General features: G+C 34.5%; 1 protein-coding gene across 2 annotated transcripts in view; it reads left to right on the forward strand.

Annotated features, from left to right (window-relative positions):
* ZBBX (zinc finger B-box domain containing) overlaps positions 1-24,794 on the forward strand; it is a 95,067-nt gene that overhangs the window by 25,996 nt on the left and 44,277 nt on the right. For both annotated transcript variants that reach the window (XM_069472978.1, XM_069472979.1), the window contains exons 7-9: positions 12,999-13,157; positions 18,383-18,557; positions 22,575-22,695. In XM_069472978.1, the coding sequence (XP_069329079.1) occupies positions 12,999-13,157; positions 18,383-18,557; positions 22,575-22,695 (455 nt within the window). The remainder of the gene's footprint in view (positions 1-12,998; positions 13,158-18,382; positions 18,558-22,574; positions 22,696-24,794) is intronic.

Genomic DNA, 24,794 nt, shown 5'->3' on the forward strand with positions numbered 1-24,794 from the left:
AGAGGCAAAACCCAAGGGGTGGCATCCTGGCTCTATAGCAACTCACTCTTGTGGGACCACTCCCGCTGGAGCTAATTCTGTCTCTTGAGAGCAAGAACTCACTTCTAACCCTAAAAAGGGCACTAAGCAAATCGTGAAGGATCCACCCCCATTACACAAAAACATCCCACTAGGCCCCACCTCCAACACTGCCACATTGGGGATCAAATTTCAGCATGAGTTTTGATGGGGACAAACAAACCATATCCAAATCATGGCAGAGGCACACACAGTGATGGGGATATGTCTGAGAAATGGTCATTAGGTGATTTCATCATTGGTGAACATTACAGAGTATACTTACACAAACCTAGATGGTATAGCCTATTATGTCTCTTAGGCTACAAACATGTATAGCATGTTGCTGTACTGACTAGCGTAGGTAATTATAATACAATGCTAAGTATTTGTGTATCTAAACATAGAAAAGGTACAGTAAAATATGATATTATAATCTTAGGGGACCACCATCGTATATACGGTCCATTATTGACTCAAAGTCATTGTGCAGCACGTAACTGTGTATCCAGCCCCTTTGCTGAATCTTTGAAGAAAGGTATGCCTATATAAATATGAGTATAAGTGGAAATATATATTTGCCTGAACATACTTATAAGAAAATAATTACTGGGAAGAACATCAGTTATTATCAGAATGCAATTTATGAGTACTAATTTTATGGTAGTTTTTTTTTCTATTCATTGACAATAACCAGTATCAGCTTTTAGGCTCATACTGGTATCATTCTGTTAATGTCCAGAATAAAACAATATTTTCAGATCATAGCTGATAGTTTTGGATAATGGCATGATTACTTGGATGATATTACTAGGCCGGTTTTAAATGCTGTGCGTATACCTTTTGTAGATGTGAGGGTGTGCCTCCCACATCATCCTCTTTAGGATGGAGATGCTCACTTTCTTAGCTGCCTGGAACGTAGCTGAAGCCCTCTCCAAGAACTGCCTTTGCTCAAAGGGAACTGTGGCTTCTTAAGTTACACTCCCTCCCTCAAGGTAGCCCATGTCCAATTTCTGGTCTTTGTGAGGTTACAAAATCCCAGCAGCCCCCTTGCCTTAGTTTGGGACAATATTGATAGACCATTACAGCTTCTCTTGGGATTGGCTATTGTATTGAAGTTCAGCTTTTCTCTTTGCCAATATTCTTTCCTTTACTTTCCCACAGAGGTTTTTCTCAGAGCACTCACCACTAAAACTCAGGCAGGCCAATCTCAGCATTTATTTCTCAGGGAAGCTGACTCATGACAATATGGAATTCAGAGTAAAATTATAGATAATTGTTGACCTAATTTTAGAGTATGATGAAATTTTTGAAGGTCAGTACATAATGTCTCTTTGCTTTCCAAATTCTGACCCAACTGAGAAGTAGGTATCAGAGTCAGAAGGTAGAAATCAAAATATCAACTTTATTACTGATATAATCAAAATTAGTGATTGTGGCATGAATGTTATGACAAATTCAGCTTCCTGATACTTCCTTAAATTGAATGTTTTTTCCCGCAAATTGTAGACATTTCCCTTTAAGACAGAGCCTTCTGAAAGCCTTAGTCTAGATTGCAGTGAACCCCTCTCGGGGCAGGCAGCCCTTAAAGAGAGACCTCCTAGAAGGAGCAAAGTGGAACATGCTCAGTTCCTTCTCTTTAAGTTGCCAGTAACATAGAAATATGTAGATGGCAAGTAAATGTTCCTCCAAAAAGAAATTGTCATAAATTCACATAATTTGATTTTAGGTTATGTAAATATCCTGAAAAATATATAAATTTTCTATTTGCAAATATCAATTAATATTACACTTAAGAAAAAATACTTAGGCTGGCGCGGTGGCTCACACCTGTAATCCTCAGCACTCTGGGAGGCCGAGGCGAGTGGATCGCTGGAGGTCAGGAGCTCTAGACCAGCCTGAACAAGAGCTAGACCCCGTCTCTACTAAAAATAGAAAGAAATTATCTGGCCAACTAAAATACATACAGAAAAAATTATCCAGGCATGATGGCACATGCCTGTAGTCCCAGCTACTCGGGAGGCTGAGGCGGTAGAATCGCTTAAGCCCAGGAGTCTGAGGTTGCTGTGAGCTAGGCTGATGCTACGGCACTTGCTCTAGCCCGGGCAACAAAGCAAGACTCTGTCTCACACACACACAAAAAAACCCCCAAACTTAAAGTGTATATAAATGGGTATTGTCATATTTTTTTTTACCTGTTTCTTAAATATGAACAATGCCTATTCTTTACACTACAAGTCTATGTTCACTGCCCTTCAATGATTATCACCTTACTCTTCTTATATCAAAGAATTTATAAAATTATATTGCCATAATATTTACTATTCATTCTTTCATGTCTTCTGATAAACTTTAAATCCTGTGAGAAAGACTATTTTGTGTCATTCATCACTGTATTCTTAGTGCTTAACATTGTAACTAGCCTGTATAAATCGATTTTTGAATCAGTGAAAATGTGAATGATTCTCTCGTGGTATGACCAAGCTCTTGAAATAAGTTAAAACTTTATTCTAGGGGCAAAATTTATTTTTATCTGTATTTTGAAAGCCAAGGAATTCATTAACCAGGGATTGGATAATTAAAAGAACTTAGGCTACATTAATGTGTTATATTGATAAAGGGTTAATAAAAGCTTTTCCACTGAAGTGTGAAAATTTGACCTTTAGTTAACTATCTAGCCTTTCTCTGGGAAACAGGTAAAGATAGTAACGTCAACTATGTTCCTAGGCAAAATACTTATGATAAATATGACCTCTGATTGGCAAATTGTGTCTAAACAGGGGGAACTGTGCGTACTTGGAGTAAACTCTAGCTCCCTGAGTGCAATGAGTTTTGTAATTGGCACATCCACTGTGGGGCTCTGAAAGCCGTGAGATGGGGATTGGCTCTGGTAGAAAATAAGGCTTCTAGCCCTGGATAGAGCTGGAGGCCATTCTACTGAGTGAAATATCACGACAATGAACAAACAGGCAACATGTGCACTCACCATCAAATTGATATTAACTGATCACCACTTATGTGCACATACAGTAGTAACATTCATCGGGTGTGGGGCAGGTGGGGGGGGGGGAGGAGGGGACGGGTATGTTCACACCTAATGAGTGCAGTGCGGACCGTCTGGGGGATGGCATGCTTGAAGCTGTTAGTCGGCTGGGGCAAAGGCAATATATGTAACCTAAACATTTGTAGCCCTGTAATATACTGAAATTAAAAAAAAAAGAAAAAAAAGAAAAAAAAGAAAATAAGGCTTCCTAACCAAATACATCCCTCACCTATCTGAGCTGTACTTGTGCTTGATTCCTGCCCAAAACTAACAACTGATGCTGTCCTGCTGGCGAATTGTTGTTCCTGTCCTTATCCTTCTGAGGAGGAGGATGTCAAGAGTGATTTGATCATAGTCTTGAGAGTCTGAAAGTTTAGTTGACTCAGGCAGACCTGTTGGTGAGCATTGCATTTAAGTCTTTGATTAATCAGAATTTTTTAAAAAATAGAATGCTGGGATATCCAAAAGATAAATGAAAAACGCTTGTCTAGGAATCATTAACAAGAAATTTTTATTTTATTTTTTTATTTTTATTTATTTATTTTTTTGAGACAGAGTCTCACTCGTTGCCCGGGCTAGAGTGCCATAGCGTCAGCCTAGCTCACAGCAACCTCAGACTCCTGGGCTCAAGCGATCCTTCTGCCTCAGCCTCCCAAGTAGCTGGGACTACAGGGATGCACCACCATGCCTGGCTAATTTTTTTCTATATTTTTTTTTTAGTCGTCTACCTAATTTCTTTCTATTTTAGTAGAGCCGGGGTCTCGCTCTTGCTCAGGCTGGTCTCAAACTCCTGAACTCAAACGATCCACCCTCCTCGGCCTCCCAGAATGCTAGGATTACAGGCGTGAGCCACTGTGCCTGGCCAACAAGAAATTTTTAAAAACAACTTTATTGAGGTATAATTCATATACCACACAATTCATTCATTTAAAGTGCACAATTCAATGGATTTTAATATATTTATATTATAGATATGTGCAACTGTCAGCACAATTAATTTTAGAACATTTTTATCACATCAAAAAGAAAGCTCATACCCTTTTGCTACTATACTCATCCTCCTGTTATCCCCCAAACCCCTGAGAACCACTAATCTACTTTCTATATAGATTAGCCTATTCTGGATATTTCATTTCATGAGTGGCTTCCTTTACTTGCATAATGTTTTCAAGGTTCATCTATGTTGTGCCACATACAGATATTTCATTTATTTTTAGGTCTGAATAACATTCCATTGTATGGATATAGCATATTTTGTTTATCCATTCATCATTTGATGGATATTTGGGTTGTTTACACTTTGTGGCTATTATCAATAACTGCTATGAACATTTGTGTACAAGTTTCTGTGTGGACATATGTTTTTATTTCTCTTGGATAGATCCCTAGTAGTGAAATTGCTGGGTCGTATTGTAACTCTATTTTCAATTGCTCGAGAAACTGCCAGATTGTTTTCCAAAGTGGCTGCAACATTTTACATTCCCATGAGCTGTGTATAAGAGTTCTGATTTCTCTGCCTCCTAACCAACATTTGTTACTATCTGACTTTTTGATTCTAGTATCCTAGTGGGCATGAAGTAGCATCTCTTTGTTGTTTGATTTTCACTTCGTTAACTAATGATATTGAACATTTTCCCATGTGCTTAGTGGCCTTTTGTATATCTTCCTTGGAGAAATGTCAACAAGAATTAAGAAGACTTAGATGTGGGACAGTTTAATAGCTTCCACTTTAGTGAAATTGCATCTGTTGTGATGACTTTTATATGCCAGTACAAAGAAAAGCTAGGGAAAGGGAAATGAAGACAATTAAAAAGGGTAGGGAGAAGGGAAAGCATTTTTTTGTTTTTTTTTCCTCAGTGAAGAGTTGGAAAAACATAAGTGGTTTAGGGAGAATATTACAGAAACAAGTGACAGATAGAGCAACTGATACAGTGGAAAGAGTATGTGCAGTACAGGGTTTAATACAGAGATGGCCTGAATCAATCTCGAACAGAGAGGTGAGTGTTTCTTTGATGTTCATGCTAAAGGAATATTTAAGATAAAACTCATATATGCAAGCTCAGAACCTTGCAAGACTGTTGTGAGAGTCAGATTAAATGACAACAAATATGAATGTATTATGCTCATAGTACATGTTCTATACATTAGGTTTTATTAGTTAGGATATAGTATTAGTAGAAATTTAACCCCATTTCTGTACCATCTACATTTAAAACCTAGAAAACAAAGTAATATTAATGATAATGAGTCCAAAGAATTAATGAAAATGTTACTTATGTGTTTAGGGATGATTTTTATAGCTTTATTGAGGTATAATTGATATATAAAAATGCACATATTTATACAATTTGATGAATTTGGACATATGAATACACCCATTATATCATGACCACAATTATAGTAATAAACATATACATCACCTCCAAAAGTTTCATGTGCCCCTTCTTTTTCAATTTTTTGTGGTAGGAACATTTAACATGGACCTGGAAGATATTACTCTAATTGAAATAAGTAAGTTACAGAAGGACTAAAACTGCATAATTCTGTTATGTGAGGTATCTAAAACAGTCAACTTCTAGAAGCAGAAGATTGAATAGTGGTTGCTAATGCATAGGGGAAGAGAAAATGGAGAGATGTTGTTTAATGTATATAGTTAATAAGATGAGTAAATTCTAGGGACTTGCTACACAATATAGTGCCTGTAGTTATTAATAATAATATGTTATTGTGCCCTTAGGACTATTTTTAAAAGTATTATAGTAATGCATATTTTGGAAGGCTTTTGTAAAAAATAACAGTGGGGTAAAGTCTTAGAGTTCAATCTATAGGAGTATATGTAAAAATACAGACTTCCTCTTTATCCACACAGAGAACAGTAAAATCTAAATTTTGGAGAGGACTGTAAAAATCGCTAACCTAATGTCTGAACCTTTAATCAATTACATTGATGCAGGATATTTGAGGAGCATTTATAATTTGCAGGTCCTACCTGTGTAATGATTTTTCAATGGAGTCTGACAAATTTTACAGTAGTTTTGTTTGCTGTATTTTATGTTCATTGGTCTTTATGGGATATAAATTATCTAATTGTGATGTAACAGCAATACCATATTTAAAAACCAAATGTGAAAAATTATTGATTGCTATTTTTAGTGAGTTTATTTTGCTATTCCTAAAAATGTTATTCAAATTATCACATATAAAATCATTTGTTCCTTATGTGGCTCAAATATAAGTAATTGCTGAAAGCAGCTAACTCATCTGGATGCATTATACATGTAATATTAGTTGAAAACAACTGTAAGTACTTGCTAAGATAATTAATATAGTACATAATTACATGGCATCAAAACTGTGAATCGAAAGCAAGATTGCAGGTGTGAAATTTCTGTGTTATTTTCTTGTTGCTGTTCTGGCTCACTTTCAAGATTGCTCTCTAGGTAGAATTTTTTAATGTTGTAATAAAATTTTAAAGGCACAATTATTTAGACCTAAGTCCTATGTCGTTATTTTTCTTGAAACCAGATGGTTTAAAACTTTTTGACAATATGTTGTTTTTTTGAGCTATTACAGTGATATGTTGTCTTATTTTAAAATATTTTTACTGGATTAGATGTGTTCTATTTCATATTTTCACATGTTGCCTTATGAAAGTAGTAAATACTAAGTCCAGATTAGTTTTATTTGACATCATCTATCTATTGAATGATAAACTGCATTTATAATCAGGGACATGTGTCCAGGTCCTTGTTTATTTTTATTGTCTTTTAATGTGTCAAGGAGAAATAATAATATATAAATCTTTGATTAATAAAACCTGATAGAAATTATATCTTTAGAGGCAAGATTAATATAAGGGCTTTTTAAGTTCTACTTAAAGTTATACTTATATGATGCTGGAATAAGCAATAAACTTCAGCCACATGAATTTCACATTTCCAGGATCTGATTTCTATCTAGCTTGTGATAAGTAGTTTTTTTATACCATTGATATTTCTGTGCTACTGCCTCATGCAAATATCACATCTGTTTTTAGAAATATTATGAGAAAAACTGGATTTCAGAACATGATTTTTCTGCAAGTTCTGTTGCAATTTTCTTTCACCCTGTAAATATTTAATTTTCTCTTGTTTCCTTAATGGGGACTTTTCCTCAAATTCTGTTTTTCTACTATGTAGAAATTTCTTCCCTTTGCTTTTTTAGCTTTTTCAGCTGGCCTGAAGTTAACGTTTTTTTCCTTTCTTTTGGTCCTAGCAGTAGATGAAACCTTTGATCAAATCATTTGTGGATATCTTTTTTCTTCATCTTTTATAGAAAATTCAGAGTTGACTATGATAAATCTTATTTTTAGGAAATAAATTTGTACTAAGACTATCTGTAAAGATGGATCCATAAGAAAAGCAAAATAATAATTTACTCTAAGAATAGAAGATATATTTAAGTAATGTGAAAAAATTGAGAGATAATGCTCATCTTTTTTTATCCTTGTTTAATGGATTAGAAAGTTCAAAATTCTGCATTTTTATAAGTTACTTTTACTTTGCAAAGATATTTTTACTTAGTGGGAATTTAATGAGTTTATTGCATCTTGTCATAGGTGCATGATTTGAGGAATTTGTCTGCTTGGTGTAGCTAGTATTTCTTTCCCTTGTATCTCCCAACTCAGGGAGATTTTGTCTAATTTGTTATTGTTAATTTAGGTAACCTGATTCTTACACTGTCATAATGCAATATATTCAATGCAATGTATAAGTAGAAATATGCTGGCAAAATAATCTGTAGAAGTCTCTTTGGATAAGTAAATCTAGAGCAAATATTTTGATGACTTTTAATAAAATGTTTATTTTACTATAAATTAAAGAGAAATTCATCAGTATACATGTGTTTCTGCCATGGTACCATATATGATTATTGAAAAACTTCCCATTCAGGAAAATCACCCAGCTAATTAACACGGCTTAAGAGAAAATTGCGGTTCGAAGAAGGCCACTCAACTACTATGGCACTCTGTAACCAGAGCCCTAACAAAAACAGTTAATAATCCTAGTTAAAACAGTAGCGCCTATATCTAGAGGACCTGTTCATCCTTCTTGGTGATGTAGATCCTGGGACTAATTTGTTCCTAACAGAGATCATTACATCAAAAAGAAAAATCTGAATCAAAATAAAGCCTCTTTTATTAATCCATTGTTTAAGTTACAGGGAATGTCTTTACAGCTTAACCACACATAATTTTTTGAGTTTTGTTTTTAGTTTTCCGTTTAATGGAATGCATAGTTGTTGAGCAATTAAAACAGTCAGAACTTGCAGTAAGGGGAGACATTTCTATAGATTTTCATCATTTTTCTTAAGGTCTTCATATATTGCTGAGGTTTTGGCTTTAACTGTAAGAAAGCTTGCCCCTGATTGTTTTAAAACTGTAGTGTATGAAAAAAGAAAAGCTGAAGAATCAATAAAACTTTGGAGTTATACTGACATCATTCCCCTATTTACCGAATGCACATGAGGTGATTCACATCAAAGAAACCAGAACAAACTATACTTGGGAAAATATTCCCACTATGAGTGTTTTATCAAAGCCAGGTCAAAAAAAAAAAAAAGAATTTTTTATATAAATAAAATTTTAATACAAGTTTAATATAATTTTTAAAATCAAGCACATAACTTGATCTTTTTGAAATAATTTTATAATTAAAGCTATCCAAGTACTGCCCATATTCCACAATCATTACAACCAATGACTTTATATTTCTTGAATTCTGCTGTAACAGTTTTTTTTGGTGTATATATGTATGTATTTCTATCTCTATATATCTATTTTGCCTATTAAATTCAAGTTAAATAACAGGAGTCTGCAGCAGAGTTTAGAGTTATGAGTTTTTAATGCAGGGTTGTAATCCATTAAATGTCTTCTAAAATTTTATAATGGGAAAATCAATGAAAATTAACACTATGAAAGGAGACATCCCATTTTTCCCCCCAAACTTGCAAAGTAACATAGGTATAAACTATGTGTGAACTTCTTTGAGCTGGAAGTTCTGGATCACTTAAGGAGACATAGCTATGTCAACATGATTATTAATATTTATGACTGGATAGCTAGGGTTTTGGATGATGATGGTAGTTAGAGTTTTGAAGCACTGACACTACCATAAAGTATATCATTTTTCTAACTAAACTAAAACTTTCATTCTTGGACCTTAACTTCTACAAGGTGCCATCCATTCCAAAATGCTATAAAGTATCAACCCTCTTTACTTTGATTAATGATACATTGTCAGAGTGATGAATTCTTCTAGAGTATAATTTGAAAGATAATATCATTCTAAGGGGAAAAAGTGTAGGTGAGAATTTAGAGCAGTTATCAGATGAAATCCTACCATCATACAGTGTAGTGAAGGATGTGGGGGAGTCTGGAAATGCTGGCAGTAAATCACAGTTTTTGGCTCTAGTTTAAGCTTCTATCCTACAGTGAGATATATGATTTACTATGTGCCCTGAAGGCTGTTTTGGTTTCATTTTAAAACATTTTTAACATGCAGAACAGTTACATAGGTAATTTTGTACATTTGCATTCCCCTTCTCTTCCTGTTGCTACCTATTACTACTGCTATATTTAAATTTTCATATTTAAAAATTGGGAAGAAAATTATCTTTGAGTTTTAAAATTTGAAAATATTTTATTACTACATAGTATAATGTTATGATACTTAATATTCATAGTTGTCTATTTTAAATATTTTGTAACAATAACCTTCACATTCTTGTTCATTGGCTATTATTCAAATGATTGTTGTTATATTAAATAAAAGATAATGTGTTTTGTGTTGCAAATCTAGATTCATGTCCTTCTAAGTAGAGACAAAAGGTTGCAGAGATATTTCAAACTGTTAACAGTAGTTACCCCTGGACAGTACTATTCATAAATTGGAAGGAAGCTCCATTTCTTACGTTTTAATATGGTGTGACTATGACTTATTTTTATGTACTTGGTCAAATATAAAAATAAATAGGCAAAAATAAGTTAAAAACAGACAAACAAAAAATTCTTGTATTGGCAATTATATACAGAATTATAGTTTTGGGAATTTTTTTTTCTTTTAAAGGGAAAAACAATGTTCAAATCTATTAGAGATAAAATTTAATATTTTTAGTTGTAGGATATCAAAGGTAAAAAACGTTTTCTGTGATGTGAAGGCTAACATAAATTCAATAGGGAAAAGGGATTAGGCTGGAATAAGGAAGACCATGGTTCTTATTCAAGCCCCCACATTTTGTGGCCATTTGACTTTGATCTAAGCTTTCTAAACTTGGGTTTTCTTGTCTACGTAATAGGAAGCATATCTGCTTTCTCTCTCCTTGTATTATTGTGTTAAGATTAAAAAAAATAAAGTATACATACACAGTCTTAAAATGGAGAAAACTAATTTTTTTTTTTTTTTTTTTTTTTGAGACAGAGTCTTACTCTGTTGCCCAGGCTAGAGTGAGTGCCGTGGCGTCAGCCTAGCTCATAGCAACCTCAAACTCCTGAGCTCAAGGGATCCTCCTGTCTCAGCCTCCCAAGTAGCTGGGACTACAGGCATGCACCACCATGCCCGGCTAATTTTTTCTATATATATTTTTAGCTGTCCATATAATTTCTTTCTATTTTTTTTTAGTAGAGATGGGGTCTCGCTCTTGCTCAGGCTGGTCTCGAACTCCTGAGCTCAAACGATCCGCCCACCTCGGCCTCCCAGAGTGCTAGGATTACAGGTGTGAGCCACCGCGCCCGGCCAGAAAACTAATATTTAAGTGTATGATGCTGTAGGAGAGAAATTCCCATTTACTGACATTTAATTTATTTCCATTATATACTGAATTAACAGATATTCAAATATGGAACTCCATTTTATCAATTATCCATGATGTTTCTCTTATTTTTACCAGTAAATTTAACTTAAGAAAAATTCATTTCAGAGTCTATTAATATGCTACCTAAAAATGTTATAAAAATTATTGGTATATTAATAGCAGAATTCATTTTAGGACAGGGATACATTTTGTTTTGTGTTACTTAACATATATTAATATTTAAATTCTAATTCTATCCTGATAATTCTATATAAAATTAATCCTATTGTTTTAGATATTTTGTAAACATAAAATGAAAACCAGATATTGTAACTGACTTTGAAATCTACAGACCTTATTCTAGAAAATTTAAAATCTAGCTTAGTTTGGCTTTCTCTGTTTCAAAACTATTGGTAAAACTACAGATATTCCCACAAAAATGAAACTTTTCCATTAGCTTGAATTTGTTTTAAAAATAAAAGGACTACATAGCTCTGTATAGGCATTTTGATAATCATTGGAAAAATCTGGAGCAGATAAAGGTTTGTATACAGACAGCAATATATGTGCATAGGTCACATTTGTCATTTTTCATAGGTAATTTATTAATTCAGTGTGAAGTAACACTAGTTAATTTGTTGTTCACTGATGTATTCCAGGACCAGACTGCAATGAATCTTAATCGATTTAGAAAAGGTCATAACTGAAAAGTTTCTATGTAATCTTAGCTATTTAAATTGGTAACTAAACAAAAATTTAAAAATAGGAGTATTTTCATGGGAGAGAATAAAATAATTATTTCTGATCCCTGCTGAATTTTTCCTGTCTTGAGGACATTTGCTGAGAAGTAAGACCTACTTCCTGTCTTCCTAATGCCAGGTTCTCACAGAGCCTCTGAAGATCCTGAGTCCTCCCCCTGGAGTTTAGTTCAAGCTTCGATGGGATCCAGAATTCTGCAGCGTCCTTGGGCAGATGGGGTAGTTGCTGATAGAAAACCCTTTAGACAATAGGACTTTCCCAACATTTGCCTGCTCCTTGTCAGTCGCTCCAATAGCAGGTGGAAAGTTATTTTTAAAATTCCCTTTTCTCAATTATTTTTTCTAATTCTGTAACTCTTGTCCTTCTTCCTTTAACACCTTATTTTTACCATGTGCTATTTCCCAGGTACTGTGGTAGCCATACAAAGTTTTAAAAACATGTTTTTTCCTTTTGTGAACTTATGTGGTATGATGGGATAGACAGATACCCAAAGGTGATGTAAGATCTATATAGTAAGGACTATTAGAGATCCACTCAGGATATTAAGGGGGTAAAGAGCGTGGATACCTCACATGGGTAAGGGGATGGTGGAGCATGTGGGGAAGGGTTCTTAGACCTTTGGAAGTAACTTAAGATGAATCCAGAAGCAGAAGTAAGAGTCTGCCAGGCACAGATGATGCTAGAGGAGGGAAGGCCTTCTGGTAAGTGAACCTCATAAGTAAAGGCACGAAATGAAGCACAACTTGGAGTTTACTAGGGAACTACAGATAAAGGCACTTCCTGATGTGCATTTTTGAGTAGTGAATACCTTCTAAAGATGTTTTATCACCAAGGAATACTCATTACAGCTTATTCAGGCTCCTACTAGATTCACTATATTTAGTTCTTTAGCCATTGTGTGCACACAACAACACATCATGAGTCATGAGGGTTATATATACCTGGGGTCACTTCCCAGCTCTATCCTTCACTCACCGTGTGACGAAGGGCAAGTAATTTAAACTCTCTGAGCTTTACTTTCTTTATCCCTAAAACAGAGATAAAAATAGTTGTTTTAGAGTTGCCTTGAGGATTAAATAACATAATGGTTTTAAGATGGTTAGGATAGTATGAACCCAAACTAGTCCCCTTAGTAGATGACAGCTGTCACTATTATATTGGTTGATACAAGTATCAATTTTTTTAAATATTAAATAAAATTTATTGAATTTTAGGGAACATAGAATAATTAAAATATGATTTAATGTATATGAATGGCTTAAACTGACATATTAGGCTCTTTGGTCATATTTTGTTCCTTTTTTAATAGGCAAAATCTCAAATATTATCCAGTGTATTGGATGTTGCGCATCGGTTTATAAAGGAAGTTAATCCAGATGAACCCAAAGGGGAGACTAATTCTACAAAAGAAACCAGCAAAAGTCAGCATAAACCCAAATCTCCACTTATGCAAGGGAGCATCTCTGAGGTAAACTGAGGAAAATACGGTAGACATTTTGTGTCATACATGATCGTGGTGAATGTCATTCATGTACTTAACTAAAGTTACAGAGTTTTGCAGATTATTTTATCACATTGTTATTAAATAGGGATTTGATTTTTTTTAACCAAATACACCATGACTATAAAAATCTTTTCAAGGAGATTGCTTTGGTTCCACTGAACACTGATCATTTTGAAGAATGATCTTTTAATCATTTGACTTTCTGAGCATTTTTACCATGTCAGGAATTGAGTAGATGTTTAGGGGAAACATTAAGACAAAAACAACAATGTGATATAGCAATTTTATATTAGTTAAGACTTCGGAAAGGCTAAAAATACAAAACCTTGCCAAAAGATCTAGGTGACAGGCAGTTTCACAGTTATTTAAAACCAGATTTATATCAAATTCTGGCAGTTATTCAGATTGACTACTGACCCGATGATGTGCTGGATAAGCTTTTATCAGCTCATGCCTGTATTTTTTGTAACAGACTTGTATTGATTCTTTAGCAAAAAACAAGCTTCAACTTTTGATCTATGTTATAATCCTCATTCTTTTAGATGCCAATCACCTTTTCCTTCCAGTTCAGAAACTGTGAGTAACTTGGCCAAAGTCACACAGCTTATTACTTGGTGACAAAGTCTGGGTTGAACTTAAATTTGCTGAGTTCCAAATCCGTGCTCAGAGAACATAAAAGAAAATGTGCTCTGTGCTAGTGGAACCTCTTTTCAGCAGGGAAACTATGCTTGAATTTTCCAGGATGGTCAGCATATTTTCATGGGTTTGATTTTCTAATAAACCTCCCAAGAGTGTTTTGCAAAGAATCACTGAATGAGGTACAGTCTCATTATTATAATAATAATGTATGGAAGACCAGACACTGCCCTAGATATTTTACATGTATTATTTCCTTTTGTCTCTTTTCTTAATTATTCATTTTTTTCAAAAGAGAGAATAGTGACAAAGAACAGTTTTTGTAAATTGTCCAGGATATCATTGATAATGAAACTTAGATTTGAGCTCAGACCTCTGACTCCAAATTTCTTGCTTTTAACAACTACAGAGAGGTAGTAGTTTTAAAGGTTTCTCCTTCATGCCTGCCATTTTATCTAATTTATCCTATCAGAAATAAATCAGCAGCTAATTTTTATTGCACATCAAATACTAGGTGTTGTGCTTAATGCTTTACTTGCCTTATCTTATCCAATAAACACTATAACCATATAAATTTTGTGCTATTATTACCCCCATTTAACAGATGAGAAAGGTGGCAAGAGGTTAAGTAACTAGTCTTACTAGAAAGCTATAGAGTGGACTCCTTTGTGCTTTTAATCCTTACAATATATGCTTCCTCTTGTCTCCATAGGTAACTATGTATGCTGTATAGATCCCCCCACCTCTTGTCTTAACTTAAAAGCCATTCATTCAGTGGTTTCATCCAGAGGGGTGTATTAAAATCAACTGGAAAAACATTAAAGAAATACACATGGCTGAATTCAGCATCTCTGTGAGTGAGGTCCAGGCATGTGTGGTTTTGTAACAACTCCTCAGTGATTCTGGTGAGTATTCTTAGTTGGGAGTCACTGCTGTAGCCTTTCAGGTGTACACCTGTACACAGAGTGCACACCGAAGCGATAACCCCATCAAGGGCTCAGCATTCCTCTGTGGAGAAGGGCATTGGTTCTCAAACTGTAATAAGCACCAGAAGCACTGGGTGAGTTTGTTAAAAATGTGCATTCGTGGATTTGCCACCCAAATTTTGATTTTTTTTAAATACCTGGATTAGGGCACTGGAGTCTGATTTTTAATTAGCATTCCCAAGCAGCACTAATGGCTGGAAGAGTCAAAATGGTGTCCAAGACTGATATCTGTCTTACTGCATTGTTAGTGGATTAGAACCATTTTTAATGGATTCAAACCAATGCACATCTTTTTGTTGGAAAGAGGAGCAGTTCATGGAAGAGTTCATTTTAGTGGCTGAAACCTGGGTTTGAAATGCTGGCACTGGTTTTCTTATAGCTTTGTAACGTTGGGCAAATTACTTAGCCTTTTTGACCTCTGTTTTCTCCCCTGGAAAATGGTGATATTAAGACACATTTTACAGGTATATCATGTGCTTAGACAGTAATGAATATATATCATTGGATTTCTATGTGCTCCTTCAAATTTCCTTGCCTCCTCGGAGAAATGAGCAGGGTCATGTTGGGCTCTGAGTGGAAGTGATATATGACAGTTCTGAGCTGAAACATCTAAGAGCTAATGTATAACCCTCTAGCTTTTTCTTACCCTGCCACAGCTATGTGGAAGCCAGGTATTCCAATGGCATAACTCCAAGATGCAAATGTCTTACACCTCTGATTCATTGCTTGGAAGGGAGCGGCCCTGGACAGCTGCTGAAAATTCTGAACACTTAAACCATTTTGTATTAAGCCAGTGAGTTTTCAGTGCTTCTTCACAGTGCAGCATACATACATAGACACACTGACATATTGTTACTGGATACCTGTAAGTACCTTCTCACCTACTCCTAAAGCTTACAATCTTCAAACTAAATTCATCCCCTCTCTTCTAAAACCTATAGATGTTACTGTTGGCAGCTCACTATTTTAGCTTTCCAAGACAACAAAGGCAGTTATTTCCTATAGTTGTTTCTCTTCCTCCTCTGCACATCTGTTAAGTTACTGCATTGGTCTACTCAGGCTGCCACAACAAAATATTTTAGACTGAGTGGCCTAAAAAACAGAAATTTATTTTCTCACAGTTCTATAAGCTTAAAGTCCCAGATCAAGGTGCTGGCAGATTTGGTTTCTGATGAGGCTTTTCTTCCTGACCTCATTCTTGCTGCTTTCTTACATGGCCTTTCCTCTGTGCACATGTAGGGAGAGAGAAAGACCAGACAGACATTGGGGGTTAGGGCTTTAACATGAATTTGGGGGGAGGCCCAATTCATTCTGTAACAGTTACTATGCCCCATGCAGTCTACCATCTAAAAACTTTCCTGAATGTTTAATCACTTATTCTATCCTTATTGCTATTCTAGATACTGCAATTAGCTTTTTCTTAAAGAACAAAATGTTTATAAGTGGAAAGTAATTTCATTCTCTCCCCTTCTAGGGGTCAATTAACACTTCCAGTTTTGTATATATGTATTTCTTTACACAAATGTTAATATACTTTGTGTACTGCTCTGAAAACGTGCTTTTTATACTTAATCAATATAGTTTTCATATCCATATAAGTACATTCTACAGCCTTCTCATTCTATATAGTGGCTATAAAATACTCTATTTATTGGCTGTGAAAGACTTTTAAAAATATGTCTTCCACTGATCAACATTTATCCGGCTCTAATCTTTTGCCACTACAAAATATAAAGTATAATTTTGAAAAATATTGTTTTGCATATATATAAGTATATTAAGATGATAAAATCCTGAAATTCTTAGGTAAGATGATTATATATTTATAATGTTGGTCAATATTGTCAAATGGCTATAACATTTTAATTGGTTTCCTTGGATTCAGACCGGCTATTCCCTAACTCCTCTCTCTGCCACACTACCGTGTGGAACTTCTCAGTGGTTTTGCATTTCTGATAGGTTTCAGTCTACGTTCCTCCGTATGGCAAGCAGAGCCCTTCACAGTCCTTCACTGTTTGTCTTTCTACTATTTATGTTTTCTCATCCTCCATTTTTTGCTATATCGATGCAAATTACTTATAGTTCCATGCTACAATGTTGTTCTATTCTATGTCTTAGCATGCATATCATTCCCTCTCTCTGGAATACTGCCCTCACACTTTTTGCTTATGGAATTCTTGTTTTATCTTTCAAAACCCAGTTCAAAAGTCACTTCCTCTGAGTGACACCTGCTCCTTGTGTCTGTTTCTGTTGGGGACTTATTAACCTGTGTTTCTGTTTTTAACACCTAACACAATGTCTAGTGTCTTATAGGTCTTCAGAATTTTTTTGCTTATATTTAAAAATTTTGACACACATCTTTGACAATATGCTTTCAATTGTATTCTAACAATCTGCCTATTCATTTTTCAATTAAAAGCTTAACACTGAGATTTCTACTCTTGTATCTAAAAGATAGCCATGGGGATTTAGCAATTTGATCAATGTAGATAATCCACATGTGGTAATTTAGCCACTGGGCTTTTGTTTTGTTTGAGTTTAATATGGCTGTTTTCTTTGATTCACTGGATAACTGTCAAACACAACCTTCATTTTCTTCTGTGTGTTCCAACTGAATTTATATTTTGCACTGAATTCTTCTCCCTCATCATCATTAAGCTGAGAAGCATGCACTATTTCATATGCATTGATGAGCTTATTCATTCATTCCACTGACTTTTACTGAGCACCTAATTTGTGCCAGGCACTGCTCTTGGCACTGAGGAAAAAGACAACATCTCTGATCTCATCATATTCTAATGGGAAGAGACAGGCAATAAACAAACATGCAGAATTAATTTATATAGAAGTAAGTAATGGGAAGAAAAAACAAATAAGGGATTATAAAGTGGGAAAAAGGGGGACTATTATTTTTAGGATCATCAGTGAAGAACTAACTCTCTGAGTAGATGACATTTGAGCAAAGACTAAGAAATGAGGGGAACGACTATGTGAAGATATGGAGAAAGTTCATTCCAGGCACTGGGTATTGCTAATACAAGGCCCCAAAGAGATAATGTGCTTGAAGGGTTCCCAGAACTACAGGAATGTGAGTTGAGCTGGAATAAGGTGAATGAAGGGGAGACCGGAAGGAGGTGAAGTAAAAGGCAAGAAAATATAAGGTTGTGTAGGGCCTTTTAGGTCTTGGTAGGAACTTGGGGTTTCATAGAAAGTCAACAGGGGGTTTTGAATGGGGAGTGACATGATCAGATTTACATTTTTTAAAAACTGCTCTTTCTGATGTGGGAAGGTTGCAGGGAGCAGGAGTCTGGTGCTGTAGAAAGGTTGGATACAAGGCTATTGCATCTTTACGGTGATAACACTGTAGGCTCTCATTTTAATAATTTCTGAAGAGACTATAATTGCCAATAGAGATTTAAAGGAAACAGGAAAGCATATAAGTACAATTTAAAAACATTCTAAGTTTAAAAATTTCTGATTTACAATGAGAAATAATTAGTCCTACCTGTATTTTAAGAAACCAGAAACTTAACAAAGCATGCTTAGATACCTTTTTAATTGGTTTAGGTAGAAATTACAACAACAAAAAAAGCAGAATGTACAAAACCAAGAGATAGGATGTCGGGTGAAGGATCGTTCGATGAAGAAGCTTCTGCCCAGTCCTTTCAGGAAGCGTTAAGTCAGTGGAGAACTGGCAATCACGATGACAACGAGAAACAGATTTTACATGCAGCAAAACCAGGTATGGCTATTTTTATAACATGAATGTTATAAATAAAGCTTTCCATTCTCTATGAATATATTAATAAGTGCAGTGCTCAAAAACAATAAACATTGGGACAGCAGTTTGCTATAGCTCCTCAAAGGGGTATGCAGTACATGCCCACTGGTGAATGGTTTAATACTTACAGACCCTGAATTGGGCACTAGGGCACTTACACTGTTTTCTGTGTAAACTCAGACTGTCAAATGAGAGGCTAATTGGATTCTTTCAGCTCCCACTCTCTGAGCCAGAAATTTTTGTCAGAACAACTATTTCTTTTTTAAAGCTGTAATTGTAACACATGAAATGGGAGGGTCTGTGAGATAGAGAAGTAAAGAATTTTTTTATATATGCCTTGAAAAATATGATTTCAAGGCCCCCCCAAAAATTTCAGGGTGAAAATTGATTTGTGTTTTTTTTTCCTTTCTTTTTGAAGAGCTATTTTTAATTTTTTCTTGATGATTTTAACTCTCATTTACTAGTCATTGAAGATCTAGATGACTGAAGTATAGAGTATCTTTGCTTTAAATTTCCTAGTATCTCTTGAGGAAAAGTGTAAGTATTTAAGGTATTCAATTCATTAATTTTATTACTTGGACTCTTGTGTCTTCCAATTGCTTTTCATTGAATATAAAATGCTAGATAAGAAATTTCAATAATGTATACTTGACAGAAGCATCCAATTTTACTGTTTTTACTTCATTTTTTTCTAGTGAAGGAACTCTCCTTATCATTCCTCCTTTATTACATAGTATAATTTCTGATGTCAAAGTACCTATCATCTTCCCAATTTCAATTGGATTTTTCACTAAATGCTCTCTCCTTCAAAGATTTTTCCTACATTTGTTCATGATATACATCAGTTTCATTAATATTTTCAAGTCTTTGTATGCTCTCTTCTTAGTAGTATGTGCCTTAGTATGTACCTCATCTCTCGTTGACTTTTTATGTTATGTGCTTTATATTTGTAATTTCATATTCTAATGTATTTTTTTATTTTCAACCCTGAAAAGTACTAAATATTCTATAGAAATACCTTCTTAATTGTCTACTTTGAAAGGCATAGTATTTAAAATAATATTAATGCTGAATTGAAAAATTGCTAGATCAGAAGTCCAAAGCCATTTTAAAAATTTGTTTTTCATAATGGAAATAGCTATATGATAAAAATAATATGATGATTATTTTTAAAGACTTAGTTATAACAGAACGTTACCAAGAAGAAAATGAAAATAGCGCAATCCTACCTTCTAGAGATAACCAATATTAACATTTTGGTACATGTTTTTCAGTAAACACAGTTGAGCACACACACAGGAGCAAAAATTAGCCAGAACTGGGTATGCTCTTAGTTAGCTTTCATTTTCACTGAGATTCTGTCCTGGACAACCTGCCTTCTAAATATAGATATACATCATCATTTGTAATTGTTGCCTGGTATTTTGTGTCATAATTTAATCAGACCCTTGGTGGTGGATATTTTATTTTTAATTCTCAGTATTATAAAAGAAGTTATGATGGCCATTTTAGCTGTTTGTGGACTTACACGATGACCTTACAATATATTTCTAAATATAGAAATGTTATCTCAGTGGCAACTTGTTTTATTAAAATTTTGACGAATATTGTCGAATTGTCCTCTAAAAAGATTACTGTGTCAGTTACTCTCACTGTTAGTGTATAAGTTGACTATTTCCCCATATTTTCTAATTCTTTGGAATTAGAATTGTGCTGCTATAAACATTCAAGTGCACCGCAAAACATGCCTCAACGAATTTAAAAAAAAATAGAAATTATACCATGTATCTTCTCAGACCACAATGGAATAAAATTAGAAATCAATTCCAACAGAAACACTCAACTCTACACAAAGTCATGGCAATTAAACAATCTACTGCTGAGTAGGTATTGTTTCCCATTTTTGACATGGCAAATGATGCTGTTATGAATTTTCTTGTACAGATCGCCTGGTACACATGTGCATACATTTCTAGGAATGTCTACATCTAGGAGTGGAATAGCTGGGTCATAGGGTGTGCATATCCTCAACTATGCTAGATAAAGCTGAATTATTTACTAAAGAATTTGAATTCCCAGCTGCAGCGTATGGGAATTTTGGTTGTTTTCTGTTATCAGTAACAATATTGTCAGATTTAAAAATTCTTGCTGGTCTGATAGAGATGAATTTGTGTACCTCTTATTACAAATGACATTCAGCATCTTTTCATATGTTTCTTGACCATTTAGCTTAGGTAGTGTGCTTTAAATTTCCATGTTTTCTAGTTATTTCTGTGTTGATTTCATTTTAATATTCTAAAGACTCATTTTCTTCAGTGTGAAAGGCAGGTACTTTCAAAGGCCTAGAAAGTTCTGTGCGATCTGAAGTCCATTATCTCAGCGATCCCATCTCCTGTTACTCTCCCCCTGGCTTGTTTAATTTCAGCCACTCTGGATTCCTGGCTGTTCTTCAAACACCTTAGGACTTTTGCACTGTGTATTAGGGAACATACCCACAATCCCATCAATACGAGTGATAGAGAATCTTACACAAATTCTCACAAAAGTTAGCTAGTGAACCATGAAACAAAGGAGAAAATCAAAACCTAAGTTACTTAGCTTACGTGGCCTTTTTCCAGGGAGCGATGACTCGTAAATCCATATATTCTAGATTTGTTTACTATAAGCAATTCTAAACAAGGGCTACCATACTAAATATACTATATAGCTAAAGATTCTCCTTCTAATGAATATTATTAATCTATTTGCCAGGAGGTCTGATTATCACAAGCAAATTAACCCAGGTCACCTCCCATCTTTAGTTCCTGGGAATGAGCCGTTGGTAACAGGAGAAAAGCAAATCACACGCCAGCTGCATCAACTCCTTCCTCCCCATCATCCTGCTAGCTTTGGGGGTTATATTTCAAATACAGTGGCTCCTCTCTATGACCCAGACAGAAAGCAAAAGTGAGTCTTTCTTTTTTCTTTTTTTCATTTTTTTTCAGCTCTCTTGTCAAGAAATCTTTTGTTTTATGGTAGAAAGGGGGATTCATAGTGGTGGCATCTCCTTTTTCTCATGACTTGCTCATGTCCTTAGCTTGTGCTCTTTCTGTATAATGGATTCTAGTTGGTGTTTCTCAGAAGTTCTTTCTTTGCTTTTATTTTATTTATTTATTTATTTTTTTAACACTGCTCTACTCTTTGGGAAGAATGGAAGTGGGATGGCATACTTCTTTTGGTTTGTTTTAGTAGCCAGCCTGTGGCTGTTTTGGAAGAGAATCATTAAAGTCTACAGCATGAGATTAGGACACCCTTTAGCTTTATAATTTAAAAAATATGTTTTTTTCCCCCGTCTTTACTACTTCTCTTTCTTCTCCTCCTACATTTTTTCCTCTATGCTGTTCAGTTTGGAGAGCAGGGTGATATATGGGAGGATGGAGAGTAAAAATTCTGAATTTATGCTGCTTTCTTTCCCAGAAATTTTTATCAGTTTTAAATATCTCTGAATAGTGATTTTAATTTAGTAGTACTTAAGAAATATCCTAAGCATCTGGAAGTAATTATTATGTACATATAAATTTATGAGGATAGTTGTCACCTTCAGGTGTCATTCTGAATTATTTTCTGTTTCTCATAATGAGTAAACATTATTGTCAGTGGCTATAATACTTTATGTATGTGTATATTATACCTTTACATATGTGTGTATAGAATGTACACTGAATCTGTTTGTATCTATTTTCCTCATTTAAAAGAATTAGTTGCTTTAAAACACCTTGTGAATCATAAGTTCATTTCAAGGGATTATTGAAGAAACCATATAAGTATTTCATAAGTCACCAATATTTAACATTTTGACATTATTTAAATCTTAACCTATTAATTATGTAGATAAGTATCAAAGCACATATGCCTCAAAAATGATAATTTCTGTATCTTGAGAGAAGATATATATAAACTTGGTTACATTAATTATGCACATTGTGCTTATTTTTATAGACTCATTAGAAGAATGTGAAGTACAGACTAATCTGAAAATTTGGAGAGAACCACTTAATATTGAATTTAAAGAAAACAGTCTATCCTACATGGAAAAATTATGGCTTAAAAAACACAGGAGGTATTTTCTGAATTACTATTATTATTAGGAAATATAAAAGTTATTTATGTTTCTTTCTTGTGTGACATGCCTTTCTGTAACAATTTTATATGTATGTTTCATATTTGCATAAATAATTTTAAAGCAATATTAAATAGCTATGAAGCCTCTACTGTTCTAATAAGAATTTTAATTCCATTTAAGTGTATGATGCATCATTAATTTAGAGTTTGCCTTGAGAAATGGAAATGTGTATATGGAGAAAAGGGACAAATACAGTATAGAATTTAAGAATAACAACAAAAATAATGTGATAAATGGAAGAGTACTTTGAAGAGTATTACTGTCAGGTTTTTTACATTAGCATAAACACTTAAGCCTATAATTTTCAGAATTGCTTTTAAGTTAAGTAGACATTTAATATTATAATTTTATTAATAACTAAACATATTTTCTCCAAAGACTATATCATTAGATGCTATCACCTAAAACCGTGACAAAATACAGCTTTTTTTAGTAGGTCTGAAGTGAGGCCTGAGATCCTGCATTTCTGAATTTCTAATGGCTCCCAGGTGATACCGGTGTGGATGATGCTGGTCTCTGGTCTCATTTTGAGGAGCAAGGTGATGGAAAAACTCTCTAGAATGCACCTGAGCAGTGGTGATCAAGACCTTGCTTCACCTTCAGTCATACAAAGCCATGTCCTAAGGTGGCCCCTACCATCTTTGGAATATTCAGCCTGTTATATAATATTTCCTATTGAGCTGTAATCTCTTTCCAGCTAGTTTCTAAACTTGGTCCTAATTCTACCCATTGAGCCCCTACAGAGCAAATCTGATTTCTCCGCTCTATGGGGTCTCTTCAGATTTTTGAAATCAGCTCTCCTGTCTCCTTTGAAGCCTCTGTTTGATAGGTTAATATCTGCACTGCACCACCACCCTCCTTCCTTCAACTGTTTTAAATGTTGAAAAATTTTTTTCATTTAATTATTTTTGTTTTGAAATAAAACGTACAGAAGAGTTGCAAAACAGTATAAAAATTCCCAGCTATCACCCACTCAACTTTCCCTAATGGTAACATCTTACATAAACACAGGGTATTTATCAAAACCAAGGATTTGACATATTAGTCAATATTAGTGACTAAACTATAAATTTTATTTGGGTTTTACTGGTGTTTCCAAAAACATCCTTATTTGTTCCAGGATCCAATCCAGGGTCTCACATTGCATTTTTTTGTCATATCTCCTTATTCATTACAGTTCTTCAGTCTTTCCCTGTTTTTCATGACCTTAACACGTTTGAAGAGTACTTGCCAGATGTTTAATAGAATGTACTCAATTGGGCCTGTCTGATGTTTTTTGTAATTAAATTGAGGTTATACACTTTGAGGAAGAATACCACAGAGAGGATGTGTCCTTCTCAGAGTATGACATTCTGGAGTCATGATGTCAATGTATCTTATTACTGGTGATGTTTAACCTTGATCACATGCTTAAGGTGATGCTCACTAAGTTTCTCCACTGTAAAATCACTGCTTTCACTTTACAGTTAATAAATATGTTAGAGGAAGCATTTTGAGATGATGTAAATATTCCGTTTTCCCTTAAATTTGCACCTCCTGATTCTAGCACTCATGAGTAGATTTTGCCTGCCTCAGTTATTACTCTGCCACTCTATTAGTGACTTCCTATTTCCTTTGGTCCTTCTTCACTTATTAACAGGAATTCTTCTTCAAGAAAGTATTCCTTCTCCAACTTTTATTTATTTGTTCAATTGTTTATTTTTGTGGACTCATGGATATTTATTTTATTTTGGGGATTAATATCTAATATTGCTATTTATTTTGTGACTCATATTGTTCCTGCTTTGGCCATTGGAGGTGCTCTCAGGTTGACTCCTCCATCCTTTTGACAAGTCCTCATCTTTTTTTGTTTTTGGTTAGTTTGCTTTGAATATCTCCTTATTCTTCTGGTATTCAAGATGTATTTTCCCTGCTTCGGTCGAGGAATCCATTTCTCCAAAGAACATTGATTCCTTTTATTGGGGGATGATGTACAGAAACCAAAATCTGGACTGTATGTGTGTTCATTGCTATTCAAGTGTCAAAGATTGCAGGAC

This window comes from Eulemur rufifrons, chromosome 7, assembly GCF_041146395.1.
Source record: "Eulemur rufifrons isolate Redbay chromosome 7, OSU_ERuf_1, whole genome shotgun sequence".
In the NCBI taxonomy this organism is placed as follows: domain Eukaryota; kingdom Metazoa; phylum Chordata; class Mammalia; order Primates; family Lemuridae; genus Eulemur; species Eulemur rufifrons.